This window comes from Pleurodeles waltl, chromosome 2_1 (assembly GCF_031143425.1).
Source record: "Pleurodeles waltl isolate 20211129_DDA chromosome 2_1, aPleWal1.hap1.20221129, whole genome shotgun sequence".
NCBI classification, from domain to species: Eukaryota; Metazoa; Chordata; class Amphibia; order Caudata; family Salamandridae; genus Pleurodeles; species Pleurodeles waltl.
This window is the reverse complement of record NC_090438.1, coordinates 112,060,547-112,079,628: the sequence shown is the minus strand read 5'-3', so window position 1 is coordinate 112,079,628 and position 19,082 is coordinate 112,060,547. Positions and strand designations below refer to the sequence as shown.

Sequence of the window (19,082 nt, the reverse complement as noted above, 5' to 3'; positions counted from 1 at the left end):
ATTTCCCAACACTGGGTACTGCATACCTTCAGCATGGTGTCACGCCACACTCGAGGGCTTTCTGACAAGACTGTCACCATTCAACACACCTCCTCCCTTCCAAAAGAGGTTCCCGTTTACCTCTCAGATCCCGGTTGAAATCATGCAGCCGGCGTATCTCCCCTTCCAGTTTATTTCTCATGGCCTTCTCCAGAGTCTCCCGCTTTGACGACGACTTTGCCAGATTTTCATACGCCTCCGAAACCCGCTGGATTTCTGTTTCTAGCTGAATTTCAAATAAAACAGTTTTTCAACAACCCAGAACTGAACTTCTTTACTACTGAGACCTGCTTGCTTTTGAAGAGGCTGCTCCCCCATTTTATCCAAAAACAAGACTTGTTTCAATATGCCGCAACATGGTACAATACACCATGTGGAGAGAACTTCAAGTGTGAGCAAATATTTGCTATAATCGTATACTTCAAACACTCCAGCCTGTGGTTGGCACTGAATTAAAAATAGCATAGTAAGGAAGCAGAGCAAAAAACCTAGGATACTCACCTATAACACAAGTTCAAGAACATTGTTACTGTTCATTACTTCATTTTTAGACTGCATTTATTACTGCAGTTTTTACCATTTGCAGCACGGTAAACAGCAAGTGTTACTGTCACCCATTTAAGTGACACTTTATCGAACCAAGAGAGACAAAGAGATAACTTACACCGGTCAGATGCAAACCTGTGACCCCTGGTGACACACCAAATCTGGAAGCTCGTGTTTGCAGTTATTCATATTTGTGAATACTCCCAACATCAAGGCCAGTCATCCTCTTCATGTTGAGTACTACACGAAAACTTGTAAAACCATGAAAAGGCCATTGCAGTGACCAGCCTCCTCCCTCCAAAGGTAAATGCTGCACACGTCCCATCAAGCCACTATAGTTACTTTACCTCTTGCTGAAATAGCTTTAAAACTGCACTACCCCTTGCTTCTTTCAAGACTGATCTCACACAGCACTGCTTTAACCCCATCATTTTTTTTACAGCAGTATAGGCTCTATGGTGTGTCACACCTGTTCTTCAAATATGTAACAATATCATTATTTTAGGAAGCTGCATCCCTTCTGAATGCATTTTTACAACTAAGCCAATGACACTTAGTAATGGTAAACCTTTCACCTTGTAATCAAAAGAATATTCAACATTTACCATTCGCATAACAGCTATAGACGAATGGATGGGGCCAGCTGCTTGAAAACATTAAGATGGAAAGTAGGTAGAGTGAAATGAAGCTGCCATCTTTATGGCTTAGAGGTATCTGGCCTGAGGAGGTAGGACTCTTCCTGGACCCGGCTGAGAAGGTGAAGATCTTGGGAGTCATCAAAGATGCACATCTAAGCAAAGATCAACAAGTGTTACGTGGTAAGAACTGACTTCTTCTACCTGCAAGTGTTCAAATATTTACACTTTCCTCACTGTGTATCAGCAATTATTGCTGTAGCACAACAAACTTAACAACGTTAATACTGGCATGACGAAGTAGCTAACAATGAACCTACAAAGATGAAAAAACACTGCGACACAAGCACTTTTTGCATCACAATATGGAGCCTTATATTCAAGGTTGAAAATTAAGTCATCTGATGGGAAATGGTAGATCAGTCTGGGTGACTGACACGTGGTGGAAAAATAGGTTTAAAATTATGTCTACAACCACACAAGAGACCTTAACCCTATTAGACGGAGCACAGCATGTCTCTCAATGGCTGGAGCTTTTACTAGCCATTACTAGGAGAGCTCTCCCCGCAATTATCTGTTTGGAACTAGTATCCTCACAAATAGTTAACTGCATAAAGCTTAAAGCTATCCTTGAGGCATCAAAAACAAAGTAACGGATGGGATGATTGGATTAGTTTCAGTCACTGGCAATCGCTTGGGCCACATCGGCCGCATCTCAATCCATGGCTTTTCGTCTACCATGACACCACAGTTTGGTACCAGCCATATGCAAGCCAGCGTTGACCCTGCTCCAATGGGAGCAGTCCAGCCCGAGTTGCCAGGCTAGGTCCTCTCTGAACTAGAGCACAAGCAACCTTGGCTTGTTTTTGCCCTTATTATGTATGGGCTCATCAGCCAGAAATAGCTTGAGTCCTGTGGCACAGTGAGCAAGTGACCCATGTCTGGGCATACCCATCACACTTAAGAACAGTGGGTTGGAATGCTACCTGAGCAATTGCCAGTGGTTAGACAGATTACAAGCATTCCTCCCATGTATCCCCGTATGTAACAAGAGTTGACCCAGACGTGGGTCCCGTGATCACTGTGCCGCTGGAACCAAGCTGTGCTTCGCTGATAAGCCCTTATCAAGGCGAAACCGGTCCTAGTTTGCTTGTGTTCATGTTTTAGTGAGGACATTGCCTGACAGTTCGGGCTGGACTAGTCTCATAAGGAGAAGGGTCAAGGCTGATTTCCATATGGCTCGGTGCAAACTGAGGTTGGCAGAGTGAGCATAAGAACGATGGTTTGAGATACTATCTCAAGCGATTGCTGTGGTTAGACAGGTTGCAAGCCTTCTTTCCGTCATCTTTTGTGTGATGTAACGCTACCCTTCAGCATGAAATCATATAGTCAAAAGCCCATACAGCCTTTAACAGCTATCATTTTGATCAGTTACGTTGGCCTCTGGGAGAATTAATAAGCACCTTGGAAGTGCTATGGTCACAGACCTGTGGCCACCTTTTCTTTCTGAGGGAACAAGAGAAGGCATGGTGTTCCTGAGGGAACTCGCAAATCAGTTGTCATTAGCAGGACACTGCTTCTCCACTGTAGGCTTTCTTTTTTCTAAATCATTTTCCAGGTGTGATATCCCAATTGGCTCAGTTGAAGTTAACCGAGACAGCACACACAATATATGAGAAGTTGAGGGCTGTCTCCAGGATTCTGGACCAAGCACTGACACGTGCACTTTTCTAACCTCTCTAGGGCTAAAAAACTAAATAAAGTGTATTTATGGCAGAAAGGACGTCCTTATTTCACACTAAAGGCCCTATTAGAGTTGAACCAGCATCACAGAAAGCCCTCAAGAGTAACTGACAAACTCGTAATAAAGCATCTCCGAATGTGTATCCGTCTTTTGCTCGCTCCTCTCGTAGTACTTGTGCTCTGTGAACCACTGTCTGTGTTGGGCTCTGTGGTCTTGCTTTGAGGTGCCTGGTGGGAAACGTGAAAAGGAATAGTGAGTGTTTCTACGTCTACTTCTGATTACAAGGCCAAAGAAATCAAGTGAAAGTACTGAGGACGGACCATTTCCAATGTCACACTGTATTGACTATTGTGGTTTTGTTTTTATGGCTGCCTAACCTACACAAAAGCCTCAGCATTACTGCATATCAGCACATATTTTAAATAAACTGTCGTTTTCTAATTCCGTGTTGTTCACTGCACTGTGCACATTTAGCCTAACTTTTCTTGTAATATTGTCATGGTGCTAGCACAATGAAGCGAGAACTGCAGTAATCAGTGAAGTTAAGCCTTTTACCATAGCTTGTTGAAACACTTGTTTTAGGGCCTTCTCACATCCTTACCATGCAAAGAGCCTGGCACTTGCTCATTAGTCCCTTTTTGTAGATTTTACTTTAACATGTGTTCCACCCTCTATTTGTCAACACTGAGGAGAAGTGCATATGTGTAGCGCTGAAATGTACAGCTTTTAGTATTACATGCTCCAAGTGACCCAGAGGCAAATCTCTGGTCCGTGGATATGGTGCACTGTATTTAGCTCATATAGGATGCTTGCTGGCTATTTTCCCATAAACGTATTAGATTTCCAAGAACTACTCCAAGTGTCTGCTTTCTTATACAGTACCAAACACTCATGGCTGTGTTTTGTTTGTTTTTTATATGCATCCCTGCCTATCACATACGTCACGCCTTCGGCAGGTTAGTAATGAGGCTGCCAGGTGTACAATCGGAGGGATGTGGTGAATGAATGAAGAACACATTCAGGGTGGCACAGAGCTGAAGTAAGGATTCCATGTGGAACCCAGAGAAAAGAACTACCTCAGCAGTAAGGGGCAAAATGTTTGCACCTGTAGCCCTGCTGCAAGGATGCACTTAATTGTATTAATCTGTATGCTTTCTCCTGGAAAGTCTCCATAATGTAATCTAGCAAAATGTTCAGAGTAAAATCCTTTTCTGATTGAAGATGGGAGCTTGCCATGAGCAAGTAAAACTCCCCTACTGAAACATGGTGCAATAAAACAAAGGTAAAGTGGAAATAAAACATTTGAGTAAGTTCTGAGTAACACAAGTCTTCAAGTTTAAACACCATCACAAATGAATTAATTTGGGGGTTATCAGAGAGGAAGGGCATGAGCACAAGCAGCTCACCTTCTGTAGCCGTGCAACCTTATCGTAGCATCCGTCCAGCTCTTGCCTTAGTGACCTATTCTCCTCCGACAGGATCTCCACCATCTGCTGGGCCCGTGACACAATGGCAAAGGGATCTCCTTGCACCTGCGGATAGGGGGATGGAGGCTGCTGTTGTTGCTGCTGATGATGTTGTGGTGGTTGAGGCTGCTGTTGCTGCCTTGACATTGCTGCGTAAGGGTCTGCATGTTGTTGTTGGCTAAACGACTGAGATAAGCGATAGTGATCCCCCTGATGGAGCTGGCTGGGGGAAAATAGCTGCTGGGACCGTGGCCCCCCAGGGTAAAAGTCGAGCTGGTTTGGAGAAGGAAATTGCTGGTATTGGGATGATGATGATGCGCTGCCTGGTGGTGGGGAATGTGCTAAAGTCAGTGAGCCCATTGAGGTCAGGGAGGAGGTGGGGCTGTGGTGGTGAGAGGGTCTCTGTTGGTACTGCAGATGTACATCCTGGTTTTGCCTGCAAGAAGACAGAGAAAAAAGCTCAAAGGAACAATAATGCACAATTGGCTGTGTGATAGCAGGAGACTCACAGAACCATGCTGGGGCTTCCAGAGCGCTAGCCTTGATAACCTGAATAGCCAGTACATTTTTCAGACTAAAGTTTATTGAAGTGCAAACTGTTAAACATTTACAGAAATAGGGAAATTAAACTAAAAGGAGCAGAACTTTCTGTCCCTTGTTAACGACTCGGCTCTTTTTAATTATTAACCCCTTCATCAAAGCGAAGGACATTAAATGAAGCAAAGCCCTCCAACACCACTGCAGTATGCCAGTCAGAATTGATCTCACAAATTATGAAACGTTACATTTGCTAGACTGAAAGAAACATACAAAATAAAATCTGCAGTATGTAAAAGGTCCATGTGGTGCATGTTTATCACTTTGCTATCTCTGTAGCAAATGCAAGTCAGAGATGTAGGTCTCACTTTTCCAGTCCCAACAGCAGAACTACTTGGCTCATATTACTGCCTCCCTCCCACACACACAATGCCCACAACCTAGCCACACACAACAGCATCCATAAGCAGCTCACACTCCACGCCTTAACTGGTGTGCAGGCCAAGACACTGGATTTCAAGTGATATCACACCCAGCACATCGGGACATGGAATTTTCACGTTATAGCCCTTGTTACACTAGAACTCTCACGTTCCGTACAACCAGACTGCCATGTACCACAGGCACTGGCAGAAGATCCAAGTTGTTTATTACAACATCACTTGCCTAATGTGAGATGAAAATGAACCCCTGATCTCCAAAGCCCTCCTAGCAACTCTAGACTAATCCAACTCGAATGACATTGATTGCCTGCCTCAGGAGATGAACATTAAACTACTGCCACTAACATCGATGTCAATGCTCCACCTACTGCTTCAACCTTTTACCTCAAAAGATCTGGGCCATTCAGCTTCAAAATCATCTTCTCCGTCACCAAGGATGAAAAAAAAGAAGAAAAATCTCAATACAGATGACCTCTCAGAGCAATCATAAACACTGGAATTAGACCATTAGTTCTGCCCATTCCACAGCACCCCTAAATAGGTCGTCTGTTCTATGCACAGAAGAACGAAGAGAATATGCAGCCTAAGAGCTACAGCTGCCTACTTTGGAACTGGAGAACCAAGGTCGAGTCCTGGTGTCTGCTCAACAATCAGTGACTCAGGGAAAAATCACTTACACGCCCCCTGCCTACAAAAAACAAAGAATCTGACCTTTTGTAATGTAGTCTGGTGCTCATGTAAAGTGGTCAGTGCCCTCGAGCAGAGTTTGCAGCATTTACAAAGAAAAGAAAAAGAAAAACTCCTGTCTGGACCAAACTTTCAAACAGCCCCCCTCAAAATCATCTCTAATTACAATACTAAGAGAGAATCAACATACAAAGGAAATCATAAACAGATACTCCAATGATAAAGCTGTGAATCACGGTAAGCAAGCCAGTCTGCCAATCTCTGATGAATGATTCCACCACTTCAAAAAATAAAGCCTAGGATTGCACACAGGCTTGTTCACAACAATGTAAAAATCCATTCTCTCTGCTCCAGTCCTCCAATTTCCAACACCTATTATTGGCATGGCTTGGTACACACAGCTGGCGTCAGTTGAGTTAATCCAAAGTAGACTTCAAATCCAGATTCACACCCATGGATTTAAAGAATCGAACTCATAAGAGCAACAAGGAAACGTTACATGCTAGGGTAATGAAACAAGCTACAACAAACTAGCAATATCCCAAATGGTACATTTCTGTCTGATCCTCACCACAACAGCTGATCTCTTTCCTTCATAATAAAGCTGAATTACTGGAGGCAAACTTCAATCATCAACTCCGCTTCCAGTTATAAAAACAACATAGGAACATCAATCACACTTCTTTTGAGTTCACACCAGAAGCAAGCATAAATTGCACAGTTAACCTCAGCAGCTAAGAAATCCTCCTCCTAAATGGACATCTACCATGCGAAGTTTGCCAATACTGCCGCTCATATTCCCTCCATTACCAGGTTCAATAATGCACCTCTAATTTATGCACACTTCAATGCTAAAAAAAAGCCATAAATCATGACATTCATACAAAAACACATGCAATACAAACCAGCCTACCTTACACAAGTAAAATTTGAACTGGAGGGTAGTTCAAAACTCTCAGTATGCCTAAAGAACACAGAGACAACACTGACTTTGGAGGTGGGACCTCTTGCTGCAGCGTGGACCAAAAACAACTCTCCACAACATCTGGGGAGGGCTTATTAATGCCTGAGGAGGGAATCAAGAGTATGCACACATCTTACTGAACCTCTCAACAACCTTTAATTCTGCCAACCATGACACACGAATAAACCACCTGGCCACGTCACTGGAATGAAAAGACATTCCTGAAGTACTCTACCTCCGTTCACAGACACTGAGCTTGTATCATTCCTTTTAATGGATACGCACAAGCGGAGTTTGAACCATAACACTGATCACATGCTTACATTTTGTACTACCACTAAAGCTGCCAATTGCACAGACCTCTTATTATGAGCAGAGATATGCGAATTAGTGACAACAGAGATGGTTTTGTTGCATGTTCCTCTCTACCTCTCTAAAGGCCCAAAAGAGCTAAGCCATGTACATATTCTCTGGCTTTATCATGTCGTTTTCGTATTGCGGGCAGGGCATGTCTGCAGGCAAGAAAACACAATAAAGCCAATAACAGCATCACTGACAGAAAAGCTCCCACAGGCTGCAAAGGTTATCCTTTTGCTCGAGAGAGAGAGAGAGAGAGAGAGAGAGAGAGAGGGGGAGGGATAGGTAGCGCAGGAGTCCAAGCCTCGCTACAATGATTTGTGCCCTTCCTGAAGCCAAAGTGCTTATTCAGAGTGAGGAGCTGCTCTGTGACAAATGTTGTGAAGGATCCTGTTACCGCACTTCTGTTCAGTTGACCACCTGAACACTAAACTATCCCTTATTGTAACTCAGAGTAGTTCTTTCATGACGGGGTCACTATTGCATTGTGCTGTGGTATTTGTATGATACGCCTGCTACATCACCTGTGCACACTGTTATTTGATACCATGCAATTGTGAGCAAACAAAATCCATTAATATAGAGAACATATAGAAGACCACATGGCCTTTTTTGCAGTCTGTGCCAAATGAGGTCCTTCTGACTGCACAGTGGACACAAATCCATTGCATGCCAGGGGCCTGCATGCTTAGCTTTCGGAAGTGGCAGTACATAGAAATTGCCCGACATCACTCTACAAATAACTTTTCATTTGAAGAAAGTGGTTTCTGTAACAAAGCCAAGCACTGAAAGGTTTTGGCTTCTGCAATCTCCAGATGGAAGCTAAGGACATCCCCTCGGTCAGTCGACAAAGGGCTGCCCTAATAATACCAGCCTGTGTAGGAGCTAAACAAGGACACCACCAACATAAGGAAGATAGAAAATAAATACATGCATTTGGCCTAGCCACTTATGCAAGGTCCCTTCCTACAATTTCTTTAAAACTCAGGGAATCTTAAGGAACTACAATCCCATTACGCTGTGAATGTTTCACTGCAGTGTAAATATTTAGCAAAAGGAAGAATTACTCTGAATCATGTGTTATTCCAATAACAGGGCATGCATGTTTTCTAATACAGAGAATAGCATTTCCATGTAACCTCCATCTTCGGCGATACTCATGAGGTCAAACCTTCTGGGAAAGGCGGATGATAACCGGTTCTACTGCCAGCAATGCTTCATGCGATGTGAAGTGCAAGGAAGGTTACAAAATCAGATGGGCCATGCCTATCGAGAAGCAGCCAGTTAAGATTATAGTAAGCATTACGCCCAAGGACTTCACACACTGCCACTGCAATTCAACGTGTACATCGGATATAAAGGTCCAGTCTAGTTGGACACACCATTCTATGCATACTACTCACCGAGACAGACACTCGGAGATAGGAAGGATCTCATCTGATAAACGCACAAAGTCTAGCGGCTTTAAACATTGTATGAGGCTATAAGGAGATGCAGTCTACAGAAATATCGGATGAATGGACACAGTTTCAGCGTTTCTTACGTCAAGCAGAACTGCACCTAGCAAGCCACAACAAAATAGCAAGGTACCCATTACATGGGTAAATCATCCACATTGCCTCGCATTGCATTGTGCACTCTGTTTAACACCGGATACATTTTTACATTCTTATCATGCAAAGGTTCTGGATTTATTAGATGACTTGTCTGAACACAATAATGGAAATGAGATGCTTTGCAGAGAAGTGCCATGTAACAAAAAAGAGTGACTTTTAGAGGCGAGAAATATAAATTGTTCCAAACAAAGATGGACAAAAGGCACAAATGCATCTCATGCACACCAGCTAATACATTTTCTGATCTAATACAGTCGAAAGACATAGACCATGCTCTGCAGAGAAACCAGAATGTAAAAATGTGTTAAACGGCTAACGAATATGTTAAACATCTCGATATGTACCCGAACATGCTTTGCTGCCAGTCATCTTTCATAGGCCAATGTCCACACACTCCAGAAGGCTTCAACCAAAGGACTTTTAGATCCTAGGGCATGGAGAGTTTACCTCTTGCAGTCGGCTTGCACTTTGAGCCCCATGCAGGTGCTCTCGCCCTCCTCGAATCCCAACTTGTTGGTTGCACAGTTTTTCTGCTCTCCCCGACTTTCTCCACACCTGCCGACAGACTGGCTGCTACACCTGCACCGTGCCTACTGCCACTTCTTGAACTAGGAGGAGCTGGTTGTGTCACACACCAGGATGTGGATCAGCCCTGCCAGTCTCATTTGCCAGCTGCTCACTTTTTGTAGCAAGTGAAAACTTGTTCATGTAAAGCACATAAGGCATATGCGCTACAGGACATTTAAAGCTGCAACACTTGTGAGCAAGACAACAGACCCTTTAATTTCACACTTCCAGTCTCCTTGTCATGTCAATGAACTTGGTCCTGGGCGTCAGCCCTGATATCCTTCTGAAATCAGATCCGGGCTAGCTGGGAGACATATTCACTCATCAGGCAATTCTTTCACCCTGACCTCCATCAACTCAATCATATGAAGCACAGAGAGGAATGCAGAGAGAGACCAAACGTTATATGAATTTTGGCAAGGGAGCGCCGAACAAATGAATGAGCAGCTCAACGTTCAAAAGCACTCACATATAAACTTGAACAAGGAGGATCGGGTCTGCAAGCCTAATTTACTTGAATCTGACTGACTGTGAAAATTGTAGGCACAGCTGCAACAGTCAAACACCCCACTTCCCCTTCAAGCCGAATGATTCACCCAAGTGTCTTAGAATAATGATCCAGCTCATACAGATACCATGCCTCAAAGGTATCCCCACAGGGTTTGTTTATATATATATATATATATATATATATATATATATATATATATATATATATATATATATATATAATAAGTAGTACCCATTGCAAAGAGAACCCTTCCCACCACATTTGGGAGACTGTCTGAAAGAGGATTCATGGTTAATAGGAGCTGCATACAACGAGAGTGGGAGCTTTAACCAATTTAGGTACGCCACCAGTTTGAGGTTGATAGTCGCGTGCTAAGGTGAAGCTTGTAGAGCATACCATTTCTGCAACTATGGTATTGCTAACACTGACAAAATATGCGTGGACACATAATTACTATTTCTACTACCTGGCCTATTCAAATTATGTACCCCAGGGCTCAGCAAATGTGGGTATATGGGCTAAAATGAGCCCAAAACGCTCTTAAAAGATCACAGTGCCCTTCATGCAAAAATAAGTTACATCTGAGGTAGGTTAAACCAGGTGTTACGCTCCTTTTGAGATGTTCTACGCATGGAAAGAAACCACATCACCCTAGTATGTGAAGGTCCCGGAAAGGTTTTAGAAGACCTTTGAAGTTGTGGGATTTGTGACATCTTGCTTAAATTAAAGGTGAGACCATCAGAATCCATGGGCGTATATGCCAACATCTCAAGCGCAAGAGGAGAATAACAGAGAATTAAAGCCTTGAGGGAGAACATGGACAATTGAAGCATCCAGTCTTAGGTGCTGGAACCAAACTGGCACCTGTGAAGCTACAGAAAGAAAATGACAAGTGTCTGTGTACCTAGATGTCTCAATGAGACCAACCATACTACACAAACGCTTGGGTAAGAGTTCATGTAGTGACCAGGAGAGAGTTACTTTGTCTGGGCGACAGTGTCAATCATTTGTAGCTCCCCAGGAGAAAATACTGTAAATAACAGAAGAAAGCTGGACTCTGGGTTATAGGCAGTCCATATTTGCCAACTCAGCCGATTTCTGTTGCAGTCTATGTAACATTTTACCCGTGTTCTTCCTTTCATTTACTTGTTCTCGACCCAATTCGAAAAAGAAAATATAAAGCCTCCCTTTTGTCCACTACAATTCTTCTTCATTACAGTACACAAACGTTGCACGTCAATCAATTTTTTTGCATATAATTTAATACCAAGGCTAACATTGGTAGACAATCATTTGCTGAGGATTACACCCAGTGGTCAAGTGAAGAAGCAGGGACTGGAATTCCAGTCTGCCAAATCCATGGCCGGTTCCTTAACCACTAAACCTCACAATTCACTACTTCAGCAGCAGCCGACTCTGCTGGATGTGGAAGCATGCATTGCACCAGTGGGCCAAGGAAGTATCCCCCAATTCTGGAGAAGTGAACAGCGTTCTTAGGGTGCAAGTACAAATGAATCCATACATACTGTGTTGTTTTTCTACCCAAGAAAGAAGAGTGTTAGTGATTGGAAGTGATTTATCTTGCATGAAAGCTGACAAGATCTACATTTACAGGCCCCAGACATGAAGGTGTGGGTCATTTGTCCAACAGATGTGAATTGGACTTTACTAAATGTAAACTTAACTAAATTTTAGAACTCTGCATGGATCCGCTAAGATTGTTGTGGGATTGACATATAAAGGGTAGAATTACTGGGGAGCAGAAAACTGATAGATTTGGGAACTTGAGTGACAAACACGTCCACAACAAATCCAAATATGTGAGTAACTCAGGCTTCATCTGTGCTGGATGTGTACCATGATCCTGTGTGCAGTCCTAATGCAATATCCAGTGATAACTCACTGGTATTCAGCTACAGCTGCAATATATTCCACACTGATATACAGCTCTATGCTCTATATATCTAGTGCTGTGTAAAGAACAAGCACTGGCAAAGCCAATAGGTCTAGGTTATAACGTGTTAACACAAGCAGTATTACTACAGCATATTAGAGAAAGACACTCAGGAGAGATCCAGCAGAAGTAGTCAGAGAGAGCTATAATTGTAAAGAACTTCCTCATTCATTTCAATGAAAGGTTCCGAGTGGTGCAGGAAGGATACACCTCAACAGCCAAAAGCATTAAGTGAAAGATGAAACTCGACCAGGCTCAGCCAAAACATGATTGACACAGTCTGAAGCCAATGGCTGAAAGAGAATGGTCGTAGAAAACCAATGGTTAAAAGAGGTGGACCACATTCTTGTTCTATTTCTATTGCTAGCAAACTTTGTTGTGGGTTCCTTTTAGCTCCTAGATTTGGCACCCATATTTGAGCTCTTAGGCCAATAGCCTGTGCCTTTAAGACACATAACACATTTTATTTGCTTTTATTCGTTTTATTATACTTTAGCACAGCCCACTTTTAGCTTGTTTTATATTTTATCAGCTGCCTTTTTTAGAACACATATTTGTCTTCTACATTTATCTGTACCTTGCACGCATTTCACTGCGCCCTGCTCAAGGGTGTCATAATTGAACACAATAGTTTACTTAGTATTGCCACTCAAAGATTTACGGAGACCGTTTTCTAACCATAGACATATAAACATAACATAGGCCTAAGAAGGGTAGAGGGCATTCCAGCCAGCCATCTTATGCTGTGGACCACTTTGTCAACAGCTCCACTTTGTCAACAGCTTTTCTGATATTGGCAGTGTCTTTCCAGCCAACCGGAAGGACTGCAAATAGAACAACAGGCAGACCCTTGCTTTCTTTCAGGTATGGGGTCAGGGCTCTTTCCATAGACCGGGTCAGGCAGAAAGGCTAACAATACTCTGCTTTCAAGTCAGACATTAGAGTGCACGTAGGAATTCTTAGATCTCATTATTGTGACAGGATGTTGGGACTGTTGATATGTTTCACTTTAATGGTTACGATCATCACTGTATTAAGTTTCATCCTCCTAATAATTGCAGCTCATTTCTTATCATAGAGTGCAGTCACTTCAATAAATGCATTGAAACCTTTCCTGCGTCTCTGTGTTTGCCTTTGCATGTGTGATACTTCGTGTAACTGAGTAAAGGGTATGATCTGTCGACCACAACTTCCCTGCAGAGTCAGGGTGTCATGTTTCTAGGCTTCCACAAATCACCTTTACTTTCTAGGTTAGGCTGAGGTGCTGCTAGGTAGCCGAAGAGATCAAGCCAACAGCTTCCAGTCCATGTGGGACTGACTCAATCACCCACATGCAGTGGTGCTCCTGCCCTAAACCAAGCAGTCTTATTCCCCAGACCTAAAAAGGGAAAAGCCATGTGTGCCATGATAAAGGCCTCTTTGATAGGGCAACACAAATATTTACATCCCACTACTAGGATAAAAAAGCACCAATTTGGCAAGAAGCAATGAAATAGCACTTAGATTGGAAACACTTTTTGAAAAATGTGAGGAGGGAATTAATGCATTCTTCTAATTGTAAATGCAAAAGCCAAATACAGTAGTTTTCTGCGAGGGCAATATTGACAGAAAAAGGTTAAGTGTGCGAAAAAGGAAAACTGGGGCTAACACAAAGACTATGTCAATCACTGTGCAGCAACATCTAGAACACAAAGAGAAAACTAACAAATCATTCACCAAGAAAGAAAAAAAAACGTGCCCAGTGCATGATGGCCACAGGTATATTACTAAAAGATATCAAGTGGTTTCTCCCAACACAAATTACACAAAAATGTCACTAACAGATAGGTTCTGCTTATTACAGCTCAGGCCAAACTAAAGGGCAACAGTATAATGGCATGCAATACATCCAAGTAGGTGCAAAATGTAAGTGGAAAGCGGAAGGCTGGAAACAAGACCATTACACTATGGGTAATGGCCTTAGACTTCTAAATTTGGCCTTGTCAGTCACACCTCTAGCAGAGAATAAGGTAGCTGTCCACCTAGGTCTTACATTTGAAAATATATATAAAATCTCTCTCAAGTTTCCAATGTAGTCTGGGGCTAGACGAGCCTGAGTACAGCATGCAGGTGATCATAAGATCTAGAACATTTTTAGTAACTCTACCAAAATGAACACTGCACAGCGGTTTTATGATTAAAAATTCTACAAAATTGTTCACCCCATTATTTAGCAGCAAACACACACCTAGAAGTCAACTGGCAGACCATGAACATCACTGCTTTTTCAGCCAAAAGCCTTTTGCATACTAGGTGCTTGCAATGTCAAACGTATAGAAGGGGGAAAAAAAACTACACATCCCAGATTCTCTAGCGCTTCTGGCTAAAAATTCAGAACTGGCTGAAAGTGTGGTGCGACCAAGAGACACTCGGTTACTAAATTCATCCTGTAATATTGGCGTTTGCTGGTCCTTACTAAGTCAGTGGCACCAAAATACTGTGTGGAAGCCGGTTCCAGGTAGATGATTTACATGAGACGTAGGAAGGAGAGTGGGAGAAGGTTGTAGTCCACAGAAGACCTTCCGTCAGTCTTTATGCATCCCAAAAACAAACGACAGCTCACAGGAGCAGGCCGTATTCCACAGAAGACCTTCCATCAGTCCAAGGAAAAAGCATCTCACACATCTCAAGAGCAAAAGACAGCCTTTAGAACACTGCTATAGTTTCCTACCTTTGGAACACCTTCAAAAAAGAATACCTTTAACATCCTGGAGTATTCGCGGTACAGCCCTTCAAGGTTTCCAGATTCAAAATACATTCGGGTGAAGCTTAAAGGAGCAAATCTAAGACAGGGAAGTCTCAGAGGCAAATAATACACAGAAAATGAAAATGAAAATGTGCATAAGCTAAACACACACACATGGTCCAAAGACAAAAAACACCAATCTAGAAGCTTCAGAGGCAAAGCACACACAAGAAAGCACACAGAAAAGCTTCAGAGGCAAAAAACATGGAAAAAGCTTCAGAGGCAAAAAACATGGAAAAAGCTTCAGAGGCAAAACACATAGAAAAAACTTTAGAGGCAAAAACACACAGAAAAGCTTTGATGAAAGACAGACAGGGATCAGTAGCAAAACACACACTAGAAAGGATCAGAGGCAAAACACACAGATAATTTACAAGGGCAGATCAAACACAGACAATGACTATCGGCAAAGAGCATAGGTAATTCTGATAGGAAAAATGCACGGATACAAGATTCAGTGGTAAGCCAGGTTTAGAGGCAAAAGATAGACCAAGTTGGAGATACAAAAAGACACAAGGTTCCTGGGTGAACTACACAGAAGCTTCAATGTCAAACACACCCACAAGGCTGAGAAGCAAGCATCTATTTGGGTTTCAAATTCAAAACATGCAGACAAAGTTTGGATGCACAACACAGGGAAACGGATCACAGGAAAACCAATGACATAGACGATGTTCAGAGGTAACAAGCACACACAAACATGTTTCAGGGGATAAGCACTTCTGCAGTGAATCTTCAAAAGTCAAGTTCACCCATGCAAGGTTTGGAAATATAATACTTGGGTCTATGTGAGGTCCTGAAAGACAGCATATAGACCTGAAATGCTGAGAGGCTAATCCCACATACAGGGGAAAGCAGAGGATTATAGTTTTAACAATCCTCAAAAGCAATCTAAAGAAGAAAGTTTTTTGACTGCTTGTGTCCTGCAGCCCAACATTTAACCATCAAAGTGTTACCAAAACAGCTTTCACTGAATACCACTGAGCTTCATGTGACATTTACGAGATGCCAGCAAAGATCGTTTCCCGAGTGAAACAGTAGCTACTGACAAATGCTACAATATGTGGGCATCACATTCAAATATCGCAAGCCAACTCTAGCACCCATCGGAAAAAAGTGTCATGAAACTGCTTAGTAGAAACCTTCTAATGCGCTGTGAAACAGAATAAGAGTGTTACGGGATGCGTTATACGAAAAACAAGTTACTACCATGAAAAGGTTTTTAAAAAAAAACAATTTACAAAAAAAACCAAGCATTGGCAAAGCCAATATGCATGGTGCTGGCAGTTGACCTCTCGACTTCCGAAATGATTGCTTTGTTTGTTAATGGTTTTGGTATAAAGACATACAACACACAACTGGCTCGGAAACAGTGTTGAGGGAGCTCCCAGACTCTCATCGAAGTAAAACAAGCATTCTCTAAAAGACAAATGTACATATAGGTTTTTAAAGTAAAGGCAAACATTGCTCCAGTAGTCCTTGGAGTGCAGATGTGTACACTGTACCAGAGCAGAATGTTACCACTCACAGTCAAATAAGCCAGTGGCTGACATGGGCTGGCCCTGTGCCACAAAGTTTGAAGTGATGGGCAGAAGGAAGATGTGACTGACAATAAAGCATACCACTGGATGGAGAGGGTAGACTTCGAGCTCCTACAAGCACTTATAATAAATGTGTTTTTATTAAAAACAAACGGCCAGGCCAATGCCAGACCTAAAAAAAAAAAAACTGTAATATGGGAAGGGGAATTGGTGTGAACAGGAATAAAGAGGTTATTTTTTTTCCTTTTAAGTAATGGCAGACGTTAAAAAAACAAGAAGTGGACTTGTTTGTTAGTTCGTAAAGCTTTCCCTTTTCTGTGGCTTCCCTGTCCACTTAGTCTCGTGACTAGGAACACACATTCTTGAATACGCCCACAGCTTGCATGATCTATAATTTCGCTTCACTCCTTCCCTGTTCAGAAAGACCAAAAATGTCACTGCTCGCTTGCAGAAAGGGGAATTCCATGCTATATTTCTGTTTGCCTGGGGGAGGGAATGGAAAGCATTGTTAGCTAAAGTTTAAATTTGCCAGGGTGTTTTTTTACAATTACGCTTTGCCCAGCGAAATCGAGATCACAAGAGGCAGAGTTTGCACGGGAACTAAAAAGTAGCAAATATATTTTTGCACCGTTTTTGTTGCTTCCATAATATATGGTAATACGTAAAGACTCTTACTTTGGGACACATAGCGAGGGATTTTCGTTTAAACACTTTGACACTAATTGATCTAATTGATACTTACTTCACTGTTTACCTGTAATATCATTTGTAACAAATGAAGCTTCCAATGAATGAGTTTAATTTAAAAAAAAAAAAAAAAAAAATGATTTTCTGCTAATAATGTTGCAATATCTCATATTCAGAAATCCAAGTGGTTTTACCTATAATGTAGTTTTATTTTTCATTCTAAAAGAAGAGCAAATGCATTTGTTCCAAATCTGTATTTTGTTTAAGCCAGCAGCATGGAACAAACTCAAAACTATGCAACTGTTTACTGTGGAGCTTAAGTCTACATGTACATGCGCCATTTCTTTCTTTAAAAAAAAAAAAAAAAAAAGAGGCTGGCATAGAATAATTTGCTCCAAAGTTTTTAGATTTTTCAGAAAATGACAAGCTTTTCTGAGGTGGTCAGGAGGATTTTGCATGAACTCTTACCAAAATGAAAAGCATGTTTTTGACAGGGCTGTGCATATTGTTTAGAGGCTGATGAGATGATGTTTGGAGGCAGGATCCTAATTATGCCTTTTTGGACTTGTCCTCGGTGGTCTTATATTCGAGGGCAGAGGTGGATGTGGGCTCGGAGTGGCACTTTCCCTATGGGGAAGTCTTTTCTGGCAAGGCTCTGTTGCTGGCAAGCTTCACCTGTCCGCTAGGTGGCCTCTATTCCAGATTCTCGAAGAGGTTAGGCCTGAAAACTGTGTGTGCGATGATGTGCGTTTGCAGTGTAGGGTTGGTCACAGGGCTGCTGGGAGCCTTCCACTGATCCGTGTGATTGAAACCACAATGGGAATTACACGATTTACAGATGCTATCTCCACCTTGCTGGTTCAGTGGATAGTAGGTTTTCTCTTCATCAGCCACCCAACTCTGCCCCTCGGGCATTGCACTTCTCTCTGGTTCTCAGGGCCCTGCTCCCTACCTCCTCCAATTTTGACCTGCAGGCTGTTCTTTCAGTAGCCATGATCATGTCTGTATGGAAGCTCTCAACTGGGTCTGTGCCTGTGGGTTTAGTTTTGCTCTACAACAACATCCCCGTTTCATCATTTTTCCTGCCTCTGCTTCTGAGAAGGAGCCTTGGTGCCTCCTTAATGACCACAAGGCGTGACGGTCCATCTTTCCTGGCCTGCTGCATTCGGACTCAATGGTAACCTTTTTGTCAAATATGGTGCTTTATGGCATAGATTCTTCCTAACGAGCTGTTGGATCAAGTCTGTAATCCCTTTGCTTTGCCTGAGCAGTCCAGGGGCAATCCACTCGTGAGGTGGCTATTGTGTAGACCAAGGCAAATAGATGGACCTCTATTCACCATATTTGGTGCTGCTACTCAGACTGCTCCTTCTATTTTTTTATCTCCTTACATCGGACGGACGCAGGAAAGCAAAAATCTTCAAGGTTAGGCCAAGAACGCTTGTGACTTTTCTGGGCTGAACATTCTCCTGTGATGCTGTGTTCTTTAATAAATTAGATGTTTTGCATCCCTACTGAGAGCGGGTAAGAATACCATTAGTTTAATGGAGATCAGCATCTCCTTCACTGTATTAAGAGTCCAGTAACTAATGCACCTATTATTTACTGGTGATCATTACTCTGATTCTGATTGCTCATCTCGGTACTTAAGCCCCTGACTCTGTTCCCCTGGTCACAACCTTGGTCACCAGTACTTGGTGATGACAGGTTGATTCACGGATGGACCTCCTCTTTATGGTCCTTCCTACTGGCCTGGACTGAAGTGGATAATTGAATGATGAATGTTATTTTAACTAGGTAAAATGGTGCTTGGTAGGAGATGGACACACTTCACTGTATTACGTACTGGGCCAAACAAGGGTAATTTAAGTAATGAAGACTGTGGTACATAATCAGAGTATTTCCAGGCAGCCCCTCCTTAGTCCTCTGTCCACCTTCCAGCAACTATCATTACATTCGCTCTTACACCCACCATTAATTTATACCAACTAAACATCTGAAAG

General features: G+C 42.4%; 1 protein-coding gene across 3 annotated transcripts in view; it reads right to left on the bottom strand.

The window, feature by feature from the left end:
- AMOT (angiomotin) overlaps nucleotides 1–19,082 on the bottom strand; it is a 174,925-nt gene that overhangs the window by 94,282 nt on the left and 61,561 nt on the right. For all 3 annotated transcript variants that reach the window (XM_069211132.1, XM_069211150.1, XM_069211141.1), the window contains exons 4-5: nucleotides 4,371–4,866; nucleotides 121–265 (exon numbers count right to left, since the gene is read on the bottom strand). In XM_069211132.1, the coding sequence (XP_069067233.1) occupies nucleotides 121–265; nucleotides 4,371–4,866 (641 nt within the window). The remainder of the gene's footprint in view (nucleotides 1–120; nucleotides 266–4,370; nucleotides 4,867–19,082) is intronic.